General features: G+C 42.7%; 1 protein-coding gene across 7 annotated transcripts in view; it reads left to right on the forward strand.

The window, feature by feature from the left end:
• Positions 1-17,566, forward strand: part of LOC137300008 (unconventional myosin-Id) — a 496,111-nt gene that overhangs the window by 145,596 nt on the left and 332,949 nt on the right. For all 7 annotated transcript variants that reach the window (XM_067969090.1, XM_067969092.1, XM_067969091.1 and 4 more), the window contains 6 exons: positions 2,359-2,567; positions 4,148-4,241; positions 6,700-6,865; positions 9,890-9,943; positions 11,435-11,530; positions 13,173-13,289. In XM_067969090.1, the coding sequence (XP_067825191.1) occupies positions 2,426-2,567; positions 4,148-4,241; positions 6,700-6,865; positions 9,890-9,943; positions 11,435-11,530; positions 13,173-13,289 (669 nt within the window). In that variant the 5' untranslated portion in view covers positions 2,359-2,425. The remainder of the gene's footprint in view (positions 1-2,358; positions 2,568-4,147; positions 4,242-6,699; positions 6,866-9,889; positions 9,944-11,434; positions 11,531-13,172; positions 13,290-17,566) is intronic.

The following is a 17,566-nucleotide window of genomic DNA, read 5'->3' on the forward strand; positions in this document are numbered from 1 at the left end:
CTCGAGTCCAAAAATCCATCGATCTCAGTCTTGAATATACTCAACGACTGAGCATCCACAGCCCTCTGGGGTGGAGAATTCCAAAGATTCACAACCCTGAGTGAAGAAATTCCTCCTCATCTCAGTCCTAAATGTCCGACCCCTTATCCTGAGACTATGCCCCCTAGTTCTAGACTCTCCAGCCAGGGGAAACAGCCTCTCAGCATCGACCCTGTCGAGCCCCCTCTAATCTTGTATGTTTCAATGTATGCCGATGATGGCCAGCTCTACCCCTTTCGACCCCTCCACTGCCTCTGTGTTGTCCGACACGCAGACCTGGATGAGTCGCAGTTTCCTCGAGGTTAAACACCGTCTTCAGTCCCGGCCATCAACTCCGTACCCTCCGATTCCACCTTTTTCACGGCCACTCTCAGATTGACCCAGACCATTCACAAACTCATCGTCCTATTTGACCCTGAGATGAGCTTCTGACCCCATCTCCTCTCCATCACCCAGACCGCCTACTTCCACCTCCGTAACAATCGCCCGTCTCCGCCCCGGCCTCGGCTCACCTGCTGCCGAGTAGAACTAACTTAAATCGGGGACATCAAGCTTTGTCTTTGTGGGCTACATAGAGATGACCGTAGAGCCACAGTAGCTTCATATAAAGTTTGTGTCTGTGTTCCAATTAACTTGCATATATCTCAAGTTGCTGATGAAGTTCTGATTTATCCACCAATGAGACAACAGTGCTAATTATAGCCCTTGTTAAATCTCCAGGCCCACAAAGTCCAAATAGGATAAATCAGCAAGGAAGAGAAAAACACAATAAGGACGGACTTGTCTGGACTTTGCTGTTGGATTTGGGGGCCGCAGTTTGGACACCCCAACCTAAACCCCAAGGGGTTAGAAGCAGAGAGTTGGGATAAATGGTTCATTCTCGGACTGGCAACCAGTAGCCAGGGGTCGGTGCTGGGTCCCCAACTCTTTACAATCTCTTAACGATTTGGAGGAGGGGACTGAGTGTAACATATCAAAGTTTGCAGATGATACAAAGAAGGGAGGGAAAGTAGAGAGTGAGGAGGACATAAAAAACTTACAAGGGGATATAGACAGGCTGGGTGAGTGGGTGGAGATTTGGCGAATGCAATACTTTCATATTGGAAAATGTGAGGTTATGCACTTTGGCAGGAAAAATCAGAGAGCAAGTTATTATCTTAATGGCGAGAAACTGGAAAGTACTGCAGTACAAAGGGATCTGGGGGTCCTAGTGCAAGAAAATCAAAAAGTTAGTATGCAGGTGCAGCAGGTGATTAAGAAGGCCAACGGAATGTTCGCTTTTATTGCTAGGGGGATAGAATATAAAAACAGGGAGGTATTGCTGCAGTTATATAAGGTATTGGTGAGACCGCACCTGGAATACTGCATACAGTTTTGGTGTCCATACTTAAGAAAAGACATACTTACTCTCGAGGCAGTACAAAGAAGGTTCACTCGGTTAATCCCGGGGATGAGGGGGCGGACATATGAGGAGAGGTTGAGTAGATTGGGACTCTACTCATTGGAGTTCAGAAGAATGAGAGGCGATCTTATTGAAACATATAAGATTGTGAAGGGGCTTGATCGGGTGGATGCGGTAAGGATGTTCCCAAGGATGGGTGAAACTAGAACTAGGGGGCATAATCTTAGAATAAGGGGCTGCTCTTTCAAAACTGAGATGAGGAGAAACTTCTTCACTCAGAGGGTAGTAGGTCTGTGGAATTTGCTGCCCCAGGAAGCTGTGCAAGCTACATCATTAAATAAATTTAAAACAGAAATAGACAGTTTCCTAGAAGTAAAGGGAATTAGGGGTTACGGGGAGCGGGCAGGAAATTGGACATGAATTTAGATTTGAGGTTAGGATCAGATCAGCCATGATCTTATTGAATGGCGGAGCAGGCTCGAGGGGCCGATTGACCTACTCCTGCTCCTATTTCTTATGTTCTTATGGTTTGTGCACAGTGTGACATTGCCAACTCCTATACTTGAATGATGTACTCTGGCTAAATTTCTGGACAACTTTAAGTTGTGTCAAACCAAAGTATTAATGCAATATCCCAAGTAGATACACTAGTCCATAAATATTATCTATCCCCTGCACAAACTCCAACACAAACATGATTGGACCTGAAACGTTAACTCTGCTTCTTTCTTCACAGATGCTACCTGACTTGCTGAGTATTTCCAGCATTTTCTGTGTTTATTTCTGGTATGATTGGTGCCTTTTACATAGTGTGTATTGTACAGTAAAACTATTTCTGTACAGTAAAACTATTTCTGTACAATGTCCTCAAAGATTAAATGCTTGGCCATTTTTAATTTGTTTGTTTTTCCTAACAGGTTTGAGAAGGGCAGAATTTACTCGTACATCGGTGAAGTGGTGGTTTCTGTTAACCCTTACCGTCCTATGAATATCTACGGGAAGGACACCATTGAGCAGTACAAGGGGCGGGAACTGTACGAGAGACCACCTCACCTATTCGCTATTGCAGACGCAACATACAAAGCCATGAAGCGGAGGTCAAAGGACACCTGCATTGTCATATCAGGTAGGGAGTGGTTAACTAGAAGAGAAGGGGAGAGAAAGCTTTATCCAATTATATCTCAATAATAAATTTACCATCTATGTTGCCAACTCTGTATTTGGAAATCACCATTCTGTGCCACAGTCAGGCTTGCAGGTGCTCACTAGGTGAAGCTTCATAAGCTTTAAAGAACAAGTCCCCTGCCTATACAGATAGAGGTGAAGGTCAAGAATCTCTAGGGAGTATTTACAGCCCAAAAAAACCTCTCCTGTCTACTTTTTAAGTGGTTAAAGGTCTCTCCTAGTAGGAGATAACGTTCAGCCTATTTAATGTTTCCTCCTGTGGTTAGCTGCCATTCTGTGTCCACTTGCGTTTTGGCAGTGCTCCAGTGACGTGGGGGTGATCTGCAGAGGTTGCATGTAAAACTTGTATTTATAAAGTACCTTTCATGACCTCAGGACATGCCAAAGTGCTTTACAGCCAATGAAGTACTTTTGAAGTGAAGTCACTGTGGGAACCACAGCAGCCAGTTTACACACAAGGTCCCACAAACAGCAGTGACCGTATAATCTGTTTTAGGTGTTGGTTGAGGGATAAATATTGGCCAGGACACCAGGGAGAACTCCCCTGCTCTTCGAATAGTGTGGGATCTTTTACATCCACCTGAGAGGGCAGACGAGGCCTCGATTTATTGTCTCATCCAAAAGACTGCACCTCCCTCATCACTGCACCGAGGTGTCAGCCTAGATTATATGCTCAAATCACTAGAATGAACTTGAACCCACAACATTCTGACTCAGAGGCGAGAGTGCTACCTACTGAATCACAGCTGACAATAACTGACTAATGCTTCACACTCACCTGGTCTGGTGGTGTTTCGGTGAACATTGCATATAAATTTTGTTGTACCTTTCAAAAATAGCCGACAGTCAAGTTCTAAGCAGTGTGGAGACCAGATACAATTGACATGGTACTGGTAATATGGCTGTTACTTACAGACTGTCTCTCTGATGAGAGATAATTAAACTGAGGCCCCCTGTCTGCCCCCTCAGGTGGACGTAAAAGATCACATAACATTATTCGAAGAAGAGCAGGGGAGTTCTCCCTGGTGGCCTGGCCAATATTTATCCCTCAACCAACACCTAAAAACAGATTATGTGGCCATTATCACATTGCTGTTTGTGGGACCTTGCTGTGAGCAAATTGGTTGTTGCGTTTCCTACATTACAACAGTGACTACACTTCAAAAGTATTTAATTGGCTGTGAAGCGCTTTGGGACGTCCTGAGGTCGTGAAGGGGACAATTTGTAATACAAGAATTGGAAATGGCACTTGAGATCAAGAAAAGCAAGTTACTCACTTCCACCCTCTGTCTACCTATTTTTGTTGACATCCTGTCTTTATAGTATTTAAAGAGGAAGAACATTTTAAGCTGTAAAAGCCTGGTTTAGAACTGAGAGAGCACAGCTGAAGTAAACACAGTATACTTTGGTTTGTTGGCTGGCTGGTCTCTCACAGTTAGGGTTTTATGCTGTAAAAGTATTAATATTTGCAACAGTGTCAGCTGTAGCTTTGAGTTAATTCTTCCTCTTTCTGGATTCCAGGGGAGAGTGGTGCTGGTAAAACAGAGGCTAGTAAATACATCATGCAGTTCATTGCAGCTATTACAAACCCCAGCCAACGACAGGAAGTGGAAAGGTAATAAATGGAGTCCTTTAATTTATGTAGAATTTGAGTAATAGTTTCCTTTCATATCATGTGCTCTTAATATGTTTTCTGTGAAACCTGTATGAAGAGGAGAAATGTTCTCAGAGCACAGACTGCTGAGAGGCCTGAAGTGCTTGATGTGTTGGGCTGATTTTTATTGCATTCATTGCGATGAAGTAATTTTATTCTGGTTACATAACACATTTTAACAAGAATGCCCAAGCTTGATCCTTCCAAACACTAAAATATATTGAGGGCCAGAGAACATACTGCCATCTCCAGGTCTGGAAACAAAGCACCATATTGCGGAACAATCCAAAAACAACCTTCTTCATTGACCTACAAGGCTGGGCATAGGCTTCACGGTCCTCTGAGGCTCGCACAACCTTCTTCAGCTCCACTTACGATCTTGACCAACCTTGGGACTCAAATATACATTTAGAATAGCGCCTTATCATGTCTCTTAGAAATATCCTAAAATACTTCATTTGCACCAAATTACTTTGAAATGCAATGTGTTGGCAAATTTGGGGATACAGCAATAGCGCACATATTGGAAAAACAATGAATTTTCGATGGTTGAAGGAAGAATGTTGGCTAGAACGACAGGAGAATAATTTCAAATAGTGACTCTGGAACTCAGTGATCAGCATCATTGTTCTTGACTGATGTGCAGGCAATAAAGTAGTAGTTTTGCACAAAATTTGTCCAACACTAATAGACACCTACAGTTTTAAACCAATTTACAATAGAATGAATTTCCTTCAGTTTAGAAATCCTCTCTGTAATGCAATTCATGCAATACAAAAGAGAGTTTTTGACTGAGGAGCCCCATCTCTAGAGCTTTTCCTTCACTGTCTTCTGACCTATTGTATCTCATTGTTTGCGGAAACTTTGTACAAATGGCTGCAATAAAATCCCATTGACCACCAGCAGTAACACTAAAAACACCAAATGCCAACACTTGTACCGGCATTGGTAGATTCCAGCTGTACTAATTCATCCAAAGTTAATGTGTTTTTCTTAGCAATGCATTATAAGCATGCAATCTTCTTTGAAGATTGGTGAAGAATGTGAGGTATGCTGTTAAGGAGTAACACTGCAAAGAGGAATGTTAAGGAATGGTTTCCTATGTACCAATGACTATATAAATTCTCACACATCCTCACAATTCAAAATTATATTTTCCGGAAAACCTAGACCCCAGTGAATATATTCCATTTTAGACCTAGTGGAAGTAATGTAGTATAGGAGAATTTGAGCCAGTTTGCTGTAGTCCTGATGGGCTATACACAAATCTTAGGATCACTATTTTGAATCGCCTGTGGCAGAGCTGTGTGATTTTCCATGTACTGTAGAGGCAGCTTTTCTCCAACTGATCCTGACACATTTATTATTGTCTAGCAGGCTGGTTCAGCTGAGGTCCCTCCATGAGTGAGATTTTTGCAGCTGATGGTTGCACATTGACACTTTGTTATCTGAGGATATTGAGGTCAACTAGAAGGCAGCCCAATCCCCTAAAATTATGGCTTTTAAATTAAAGTACTCAACTGATTGTATTTATAGTTCCTGTCCTGCTTTCTGCTCTGGTGACCACCTGCCTCATAATACAATGCATACATCTCTAACGAGCATAGACCCAACCAAATAACTCTGTGCAATAGTAGGCTCGAGCCCCAAACAGCTAGGTTGCCCTTCGAAAAAGGCAGCTGCATCAAATAGGTAAGCATCCTGGCAGACTGTGCCACTGTTAAGTATGTCAGCAATCCAGGAGTAGTTTTTGCTTGCTGCCTTTGCCTTGACACTCTTAAGTATGGCACAGCTGTCACCAAATTTCCACAAACCTGCCTGTCTAACACTCCACTGTGGTGATGGCCCAATCAGCAACTTTGCTGAACAAAGAATAGACTCTCCATCATGGGTTAATTTGGATCATTTTAAATCTTATGACAATCTTTCAAAACATACAGTTTGTTACTGGATTCCAAGATGTTTGAGTTGTAGCCTTTGGTGACCTCTTGAGCCCTCAGGCTAAACTACAGACAATTGCTCTCAATGCTATCTGCAAAGCGACTACCTGTTTGTCGTTGGGTTTCTCTGCAGCCCCCTTCAGCTGCAGAACGAAAGATTTGCTTCAGAATGAGACCTTACATATGATAGTAAGAGAGGACTGTTAGATCAAATTAGCCACATAATGGCACAACATTCTTTAAAGAGACAATTTCCAAAGTTTAGCACCCACTGGATGACAGCACTTTGTTCTGGTGAAGTTGAGCTGAATTCAAAAATAATGAGGTGATATCCAGGGTAAGTAACTAACAATAGCTGGCATTGTTTGATTACTTGTTTATCTTATTTGTACTTACCTCAGTACTTCTACAAGCCAATGCGCAGAGGGGATTGCGTACCATGATGTGATACTGTAATACTTCTTTTATTTCTGTTGCAGGATAAAGAATATGTTATTAAAATCAAATTGTGTATTGGAAGCCTTTGGAAATGCCAAAACCAACCGCAATGACAATTCCAGTCGATTTGGAAAGTACATGGATATTAACTTTGATTTTAAAGGTGACCCTATAGGGGGCCACATCAGTAACTACCTACTGGAAAAAGTAAGAATTGATAGTACCAACTGAATTTGCTTCTAACCAGCGTGCTTTTTGGGGGCAAGGGGGAAAAGAGAGTGAGCGAAGAGAGTCAGGTGACCTGTTCCAAGTCCTGTGCCAATTCTGCTATGCGGTTGGTTACCTCACAGCTATACAAGAGCAGCCCATTGCTGACTGCCATCATGTGCGAATACTTCAATTTGCTGCGGTACAGATGTGTTTCAGTGAACAAGGATGTACAGTGAAGCATCTAGCAGAGTCTGCATAGACATAGTGGGCTGGCTGGCTTCTCTGTGCTATAAATTTGATTGTTCACTGAGTTTTGAACAATTTTCAGTCTTAAAATTCATTCTGGTTTAATTGTTCATACAATGGAGAATATTTTTCATCATCCAGTCATAAAAGATGCAATACATCCCCACTTGCTGAGAAAGCCAATGATCTAGGAGCACGGCACTCACCCGAGTCCTTGATAGGGGAGAAGTGGGTAATAAAGGAAATATTTTTGTTTTTTTATTTTAAAAATGCAATTTTTCTTCATATGCAAGTTGTTAAATTTGCTTTAAGACAATTTTTTTTGTCACTTTACAGCTTTCAATTGTCAAAGATAATGGGTAGAACAGATTTGAGCCACTTCTGTGTTTAAAATCTGCAGCCGATGGCAAGCCCATGGTTTTCTCACCTTTGCCTGCAGTTAGAAATACAAACTGCCCATTGTTCAATTACAGTTTTGCCTGCCAATCTTTGATTCCAATTTACCTGGGCCAGATCTGTTCTCATCCCACTGAAATTGTCCCTCCTCCAATTGAGTATTTTTACTTTAGAGTGGTCCATGTCCTTTTCCATAGTTATTCTAACCCTTATGATACTATGATCGTTGTTCCCTAAACGTTCTCCCACTGATACTTGCTCCACTTGGCCTGCTTCATTCCCCAAAACCAAATCCAGCAATGCCCCCTTTCTCGTTGGGATGGATACGTACTGGTCAAGAAAGTTCTCCTGAACACACTTCAAAGATTCCTCCCCCTCTTTGCCCCTTGTATTATTACTATCCCAGTCTATATTAGGATAGTTTAAGTCCCGTGTCATCACTACTCTGTGGCCTTCGCACCTCTCTGTAATTACCCTTCAAATTTGCTCCTCCATATCCTTCCCACTAGTTGGTGGCCTGTGGAATACACCCAGTAGCGTAATGGCACCTCTACTGTTTCTTAACTGTTATCAAATAGATTCTGTCCTTGACCCCTCCAGGACATCCTTTCTCACCAGCACTGCAATATTCTCCTTAATCAGTACAGCCACCCCCACCTCCTTTCTTTCCTTCGATATCTTTCCTGAACACCTAGTCTCCAGGAATATTTAGTACCCAATCCTGCCCTTTTTTGAGTCAGGTCTCCGTTATCGCCACGACATCGTAATCCCATGTAGCTTTTTGCGCCTGCAGCTCACCAACCTTGTTTACCATACTTTGTGCGTTTACACACGTGCACTGTGAATCAATCTTGGACTTTCTTGTACTCTTAGTCTAATCCCACCTAATACCGTACAATTTCTTATTCTAGTGCTATCTTTCTCTCCCAATACTTTGTGTACCTTGTTTCTTCTTTCCAATGCTACATCCTGGTGTCCATGCCCCTGCCAAATTAGTTTACACTAATATACCGCCCTTCACGACCTCAGGACATTCCAAAGTGCTTTAAACCCAATGAAGTATTTTTGAGTGTAGTCACTGTTGTAATACAGGAGATGCGGCAGCCAATTTGCGCACAGCAAGGTTCCACAAAGATCAATGAGATAATGATCCAATAATCTGTTTTTAGTGATGTTGGTTGAGGGAAAAATATTGACCAGAACACTGGGGAGAACTCCCCTCCTCTTCTCCAAAATAGTGCTATGGGATCTTTTACATCCACCTGAGAGGGCAAATAGGGTCTTGGTTTAATGACTCATCCGAAAGACAGCACCTCCGACAGTGCAGCACTCCCTCAGCCTAGATTTTGTGCTCAAGTCTCTGGAGTGGGACTTGAACCCACAACCTTATGATTCAGAGGCGAGAGTGCTACCAGCTGAGCCAACCGACAGTGTCAAAGCAGCTTCATAGAGCCAATCGCAGCATTTCTTGTTTTAACCTTATGGCAGTCAATTAGAGATGCAATTTGATGGGGTCCACTGCGAATCTCCAAGTTTCTCTCAAATCCACCACCATTCACACAACATTGTGGCAGCATCTGTTAATGAGACCAGTAGACACAATGTAATGTCCAACAATTAGCCATGGGTTTCAGGAACAATTAGCTGTTCCTGAAACCCATAGCTAATTTCCTGGGGGGTGGAGGGGGCTTCTCAACAATGCAACCAGGTTTTTAGGCGCAGTTTTTTAATTGCAATTTTTTGAGTGTTTTTTCTTTTAATTCATCCTTACTGAGACCTGCACTGTGTTATCTGTTTCTTTTAATACATTTTTATGGCAACGTGCAAGTCACATTAAAAATTGAAAAGCATCTCCCTGATTGCAGGTTCCTAAACATGCTGTGCCTGATGTGCGTGAATGATGGTTAAATGAGTTGAAACTTTACATTTTAATACTCAAAGAAGAAATATACTGGTGTGGGTTCGGTGTTTCCTGGGCTCCGATTGTTTCTGCTGGTTTATGTCAATTTATGTCTATTTTGAGTTTGGACATATTCTAATGAGATTGGGAGGATACCAGGGAGTTTATCAACATCGGCAAATTGGGTGCATCTTCCGGGTTGCCCCTACGGAGGAGACCCCAGGCCAAGTAGTTTAACTTGGTGGCATAAAGATCTTTCTGGTGCTAAATTTTTAACTTCATTGCTTACCATCTCAGTGCTTTGCAAAGCTATTTGGAACTTTAATAAAGCCCAGCTTTTGTGGAGATGAAGGATTTTATTGTCTACATTGGCCATTTTGAGGGATTAAAGCATTTGCAGATGTAGCATCAAACAAGCCTGTTGTAAATCTTGCTCAGTTGTTGCTTTATCTAAAACTGTAATGGTTCTTGTTTTACAGTCCAGGGTTATTGTGCAACAACGAGGAGAACGAAGCTTCCACTCCTTTTACCAGGTTAGTGTGAACAAATGTGTGGTTCGTAACCCGATCAGACCATTCAAGACCTTGTGTCACAGTTGATTCTGATTAGATGCATTTTATCCATTTAGACTTTGGTCTAGAGCTTGCAGCTGAATATTTTGGTATATGGCTAAATGACAAGTGTGTTGACCTCTGCCACCGCCGCCCCCCCCCCCCCCCCCCCCCTATCAGAGTTATTCCCCACCAAAGCGTTTTTTCGTATTTGATTTAATTCCTCCCACCTTTCCTGAGGGTGCTGACTCACAGGGGTACAGTTCCACGGTGCTGGTAACCCTTTAGTGCGTTGCCCAAATGTCCATTCTTCCTGTGTTAAGCCGGGATGGTAAGTGCCATGTTTGAGCATGAGGGACATCTTAGCTGAGCCCAATTCTTTCTCACCTAATGTCCGCACATGCAAACTTTCCGCCATGAGTCACCAGGTAGAAAGAAAGGCTTGCATTTATATAGCGCCTTTCACGACCTCGGGCTATCCCGAAGCACTTCACATCAAACGAAGTACTTCTGAATTGTGGTCACTGTTATAATGTAGGGAAGGTGGCAGCCAATTTGCACACAGCAAGATCCCACAAACAGCAATGTGATAATGACCAGATGATCAGTTTTACTGATGTTGGTTGAGGGATAATTATTGACCAGAGTATTGGGGAGAATTCCTCTGCTCCTCTTTGAAATAGTGTCACAGGATCTTTTAAGTCCACCTGAGAGGGCAGAAGCGGCCTCTGTTTAACGTCTCATGTGAAAGACGGCACCTATGACAGTGCAGCACTCCCTTGGTACTGCGTTGGAGTTTCAGCCTGGATTAGGTCGTGATCGTGAGCGGGAACCCTGGCTGATTACTTCCCATCCCTCTGCCCAGGGGTGCTGAAGCCATTTTTGCGTCTCAGTTGCTGCCGCGAGTGAAACCCGCTAACTCAGCACAGACCACGAATCAAATCCTGAGATCTTCTGGCCCGCAGGGCCGGGTACTAAACAAGGCCAACGTGGAAGCATTTCTTGCTTGCAAGTACGGAAATCACCTGTGCAGGGCCAAGGTGCTTCTTTCTCCAGAAATGGAGTCAAATTTGCTTTTATACAGTGTGAGATCCATGCTAATGCCACCAACCCATGATAAACAGGAGGTGTCTCGCAGTCACGACCCCAAAGCAATGTTGCTGGTCATCCATCTGGATCACCTGATTTAAGGACACCAGCCTTAATGAATCATCCAAGTTTACTTTAATGTTGCCGCTAGGCTCGTATATCGCGATATGCCGACACTAGCACAGGACTTAACCCAATATGAAAGCAGCTAAATATACAGGACAACTGCAGAAGGAAAGATTTTATTGGCAAGGTAATTTGGAAATGCAAACTGCAGGTTATTGACCTCTCTGATGCCCCATCCACAGGATAGAAAGAATGTTTGATGCTGCTATAAGTGCTCCTTATGTACTTTGATTCGAAAATGATGTGTTCTTATTTTAGTTACTCTTGGGTGGTCCTGAGAAGTTGCTACGATCCTTGCACCTTCAGAAAGACTCTACTGCCTACAACTTCATCAAAATCGGAGGAGTAGTAAAGGTAAGGTCACCGACCGAGAAAGGAGAGAAATTAAGCGACTGGTCTTCTCCTTCTCCCCTCTCTAACACACCAACAACTGACCAGAGAGGGGTTTAAAAACGTCTGAGTGTTTCTCAAATTTCTGACTGGAAATTTGCAGTTTGTTTCATGCTTCCTCCCCCTCTCTCTGGCAACACTTAGAATCATAGAACGATACAGCACAGAAGGAGGCCATTTGGCCTACCATGCCTATGCCACCTCTTTGAAAGAGCTGCCCAATTCCCACTCCCCTGCTCTTTCCTCAAAGCCCTGAAAATTTTTCCCATTCAAGTGTTTATCCAATTCCCTTTTGAAAGTTTTTATTGAATCTGTTTTCACCTCCCTTTCAGGCAGTGCGTTCCAGATCATAACAACTCGCTGCGTAATTTTTTTTTCCTCATGTCGCCTCGGGTTCTTTTGCCAATTACCTTAAATCTCTGGTTACCGATCCTTCTGCCACTGGAAACAGTTTCTCCTTATTTACTTTATCGAAATCCTTCATGATTTTGAATACAGCTATCAAATCTCCCCTCAACCTTCTCTGCTCTAAGGTGAACAACTCCAGTTTCTCTAGTCTCTTCACGTAACTGAAGTCTTTCATCCCTGATACCATTCTAGTAAAACTCCTCTGCACCCTCTCTAAGGCCTTGACATCCTTCCTAAAGTGTGATGTCCTGAATTGGACACAATACTCCAGTTGGGGCCTGACCAGTGTTTCATAAAGGTTTAGCATAACTTCCTTGCTTTTGTACACTATGATGTGGAGATGCCGGTGACGGACTGGGGTTGACAGATGTAAAGAATCTTACAACACCAGGTTATAGTCCAACAATTTTGGACTATAACCTGGTGTTGTAAGATTCTTTACATTTGTGCACTATGCCTCTATTTATAAAGTCAAGAATCCCATATGTCTTTTTAACAACCTGCTCAACTGGTCCTGCCACCTTCAAAGACCTGTATATGTATACTTCTAAGTCTTTGTTCTTGCACCCCATTTAAAATTGTACCATTTAGATTATATTGCCTCTCCTCATTCATTTAGATGGGGGAGAAAGACCTACTTGTTTTAAAGACCACTGCAGCTTAAACACGCAACACCCTGCCCAGTGCGATACTGAGCCATCCAGATCAACTGGGTCCTGGATTGAATGAGTGTTGGCAGGCTTTTCACCGGGAGGGGGGATGGGTGGACGGGGGCACATGGAGGGGACGCCATTGCAGCTGGGCACAATCTTGCACCCATGTTCGTACATGTAGACTTCCACCAGAAGTCAGTGGGTAGCGATCAGGAGCAGCAACTCAGGCCAATTCTCTCCTCCCTAAGCCAGGAATTGTTAAATTAATTGCAGCAGCTCCTGCCACAACCCCGGCTGAGATCGACTAACTCAGAAGCCAGGACGTTCCTGGTCTGCATGACTAGGCTACTCACCAATCTGTTTGGAAAATCTGAAAGTTTATTAATGTGTATGCAAAATGACTTTCTGGGGAAAAATTTGGATTAAATCACTCATTTGCATGACTCTAGCAATATGAGTACAATGCTGCATCTACATAGTTAAGTCTGTTTATTTTACATTGTATGCCAAATATTTTTCTAACTTTGAATTGTCTGTGCACACAGTCTGCTATAAACGATGCTGCCGATTTCAAGACTGTCGCAGATGCCATGAAAGTGATTGGTTTCACTGCCGAAGAGATTCAGACAGTTTATAAAATCCTCGCCACTATCCTGCACCTGGTACGTCCTGTGTTTCTTCCTATGGGGAGTGGAGAAATATCTGAAGTTCAACTTGGTCTTGCATAAGGCATGCTGTTCCTGTCCACAAATCTTACTTATGGTTGTCATGATTTTTGGTCGTGCTTTTGTTTCAATATTTACTGTTGTGTTAACATTGCCCATTCAATTTTGCAGTGTCAGCTGCAAAATGTCGTTGCAGGTTCTGGCCATTATGTGGCTCTCTATTGAGAGTTCAAGGCCTAGAAATTTGGCCGCTAAATTGACAACTAAGCCTCCAATATGGCGGGCAGGAAGCGTACGCTTATTCTGAGCCGGAAGTGTACTGCCCCCCCCCCCCCCCCCCAATGTTGGTAAAGGCCACAAAGTCTGCGTGCAGTGCCCACACCTGAAACAGGCCCTTTGCCTCTGCAAATAAAGGGCCTAACACCTATTCGAGGCACCCACTGCAAGATTGGTTTGCGTTGAGGCAGCCGGCTCTGGCTGCACTCAGGAAAACCAGGTCTATGTGCGGCCTAGCAGGCGGCCCTTAAATGAGCCGTTGCAGGCCGCAACCAACAAAGTAAGATTTTAAAATATACATAACTGAATGTCAGGCTGGGAAGAGGAGGAGTGCTGCTCTGCACGGCCCCCCCCCCCAATTCAAAAACATGGGCCGCTGCCTGCCACTGCTCTCCCACCATAAGAGCACCAACACTATTGACTTGTAGAAAATACTAGAAATTAGAACCATGATTAGTCAGCCTGTCCGCTTCGTTTATGAGGAGCTCTATTTGAGAGCTATTGACATCAAAAAAAATCTTTCTAATCACAGCGAGATAGATTGTAAACCAACTTAAATATGTGGAACTGTTTTTATTTTTCACATGAATAAGAACAAATAAGATCAAAATCCTGGAACTCCCTTCCTAACGGCACTGTGGGAGAACCTTCACCGCACGGACTGCAGCGGTTCAAGAAGGCGGCTCACCACCACCTTCTCAAGGGCAATTAGGGATGGGCAATAAATGCCGACCTCGCCAGCGATGCCCACATCCCATGAACGAATTTTAAAAAAAAATCTGGCCAGCCCCAAAAGTTAAATGCCCATCAATTGCCTACTTCCCCAAATATCTAAGCAATTCCCCCTCCCCCCACTTTAAATTTTTCCACAATGTCTGTCTCCCTGGACACCACTATCTGTAAAGTAGTTAAATCTAAACTTTCTCTTCAAGGAGCCTGGTTCTACAATTTGTGACAATCTCGGGCATATTATCGGGTTCTTGAACAAATAGGTGGAAGTTTTTAATTAGAATGACTGAGCGATCAATACATGGAATGGCTTTCCAGGTAGGGTAGTGAAGGCAGATTCCTGGGAATCATTTAAGATGATGTGAAGCAAAGGTTGGATGAGTTTAAGTAGACTGAATGGCCACCTCATCCATATCTATCTTGTGATAGTCACTCCGAGTGATTGAGACTCGACCGATCTGCCTCATGTCTTTGCAGTTGTCAGATTGTCATACAGCACCATCTAGTGGCCACGTTTGTGCATAAACCATTTATCTGATTCAATAAAAATTAAAGTAAGCTGTATACCATGGGTTGTGTTATTCAAACAAAGTCCATCATGAGCTATATATATAACTGAATCTGTTGAATATTTAAACTCCAGCAACTGTTCTTTCATAAGAACTAGGGGCAGGAGTAGGCCATACAGCCCCTCGAGCCTGCTCTGCCATTCAGTCAGATCATGGCTGATCTTCGACCTCAACTCCACTTTCCCACCCGATCCCCATATCCATTAATTCCCCTAGAGTCCAAAAATCTATCCATCTCAGCCTTGAATATATTCAGTGACTCAGCATCCACAGCCCTCTGGGGTAGAGAATTCCAAAAATTCACCACCCTCTGAGTGAAAAAACGCTCCTCATCTCAGTCTTGAAGGCCGACCCCGTATCCTGCGATTATGCTCCGTAGTTCTAGACTCTATAGTCAGGGGAAACAATCTCTCAGCATCTACCCTGTCAAGCCCCCTCATAATCTTATGTTTTAATGAAATCACCTCTCATTCTTCTAAACTCCAGAGAGTATACGTCCATTCTACTCAACCTTTCTTCGTAGGACGACCTTGTCGTCCCAGGAATTAATCTAGTGAAACTTTGTTCCACCGCCTCTAAGGCAAGTATATCCATCCTTAGATAAGGAGAGTAAAACTGTATGCAGTATTCCAGGTGAGGCCTCACCAAAGCCCTGTACAACTGTAGTAAGACTTCCTTACTCTTGTACTCCAACCCCTTGCAATAAAGGCCAACATGCCATTTGCTTTCCTAATTGCCTGTTGTACCCGCATACTAACTGTTTCTTGTATGAGGATACCCAAGTCTCTCTCATCACCAACATTTAATAGTTTCTTACCATTTAGAAAATATTCTGTTTTTCTATTCTTCCTACCAAAGTGAATAACCTCACATTTCCCCACATTATACTCCATATGCCACCTTCTTGCCTGTCTATATCCCTTTGCAGACTCTGTGTCCTCCTCACAGCTTACTTTCCCATCTAGTTTTGTACCATCAGCAAACGTGGATACATTACACTCGGTCCCTTCATATACTTCATTAATATAGATTGTAAATAGCTGAGGCCCAAGCACGATCCTTATGGCACCCCACTAGTTACAGCCTGCCAACCTGAGAATGACCCGTTTATCCCTACTCTGTTTTCTGTCCTTTAACCAATCCTCTGTCCATGCTAATATATTACCCCCAATCCCATGAGCCCTTACCTTCTGTAACAACCTTTTATGTGGCACCTTATCGAATGCCTTTTGAAAATCCAAATATACGACATCCTGCGGTTCCCCTTTATCTACCCTGCTAGTTACATCCTCAAAAAACTCTCATAAATTTGACAAACATGATTTCCCTTTCATAATACCATGTTGACTCTGCTTAATCGTATTATGATTTTCTGAGTGCCCTGTTACTGCTTCATTAATAATGGATTCCAGCATTTCCCCGACGACCGATGTGAGGCTAACTGGTCTGTAGTTCCCTGTGTTTTCTCTCCCTCTCTTCTTGAATAGCAGGGTAACATTTGCTACCTTCCAATCCATTGGGATCTTTCCAGAATCTAGAGAATTTTGGAAGATTATAACCAATGTATCTACCATCTCTGCAGCCACCTCTTTTAGAACCCTAGGTCATTAGGTCCAGGGGATTTGTCAGCTTTTAGTCCCATTTGTTTGTCCATTGCTTTCTCTAATATTAATTGTTTTAAATTCCTCACTGTCATTTACCCCTTGGTTCCTCACTATTTTTGGTATGCTTTTTGTGTCTTCTACTATGAAGGCAAAAACAAAATATTTGTTTAACGCATCTGCCATTTCCTGAGTCCCCATGATAATGTCACCTGTCTCAGCCTCTAAGGGACCAATGTTTACTTTTGCTACTCTCGTTTTTACATACTTGTAGAAGCTTTTACAATCTGTTTTTATATACCTTACTAGTTTACTTTAATATTCTATTTTGTCCCTTTTTATCAATTTTTTGGTCGTCCTTTGTTGGTTTCTAAAAATTTTCCCAATCCCCAGGCTTATTACTTTTTTTGGCAACATTATAGGCCTCTTCTTTCAATCTAATACTCTCCTCAAAATCTTTAGTTAGCCACGGGTGGATCACTTTTCCTGTGGAGTTTTTATTTCTCAATGGAATGTATATTTGTGAGAATATTAAAATATTTCTTTGTGTTTGCCATTGCTTTTCAATTGCCAAACCCTTCAATTTAATTTCCCAATCTACCTTTGACAACTTGCCCCTCATACCTATGTAATTGGCTTTATTTAAGTTTAAGACTGTAGTTTCTGACTTGAGTACGTTACTTTCAAACTCAATGTGAAATTCTATCATATTATGATTGCTCTTCCCAAGAGGTTCTTTTACTAAGAGATTACTAATTAACCCTATCTCATTCCATAATACAAGATCTAAAATAGCCTGTTCCCTGTTTGGTTCCATGACGTATTGCTCTGGGAAACCGTCTTGAAGACAATCCATGAACTCGTCTTCCAAACTACCTTTGCCAATTTGATTTGCCCAGTCTATATGAAGATTAAAGTCCCCCATGATTACTGCATTACCTTTGTTACAAGCTCCTATTATTTCATGATTAATACTCTGTCCAACAGTATAGCTACAATTAGGGGGCCTATAAACTACTCCCACCAGTGTTTTCTGCCCCTTGTTATTTCTTAAGTCCATCCATACCGATTCTACTTCCTAATCCTCCAATCCAAGATC

Source organism: Heptranchias perlo, chromosome 30, assembly GCF_035084215.1.
Source record: "Heptranchias perlo isolate sHepPer1 chromosome 30, sHepPer1.hap1, whole genome shotgun sequence".
Classification (NCBI taxonomy): domain Eukaryota; kingdom Metazoa; phylum Chordata; class Chondrichthyes; order Hexanchiformes; family Hexanchidae; genus Heptranchias; species Heptranchias perlo.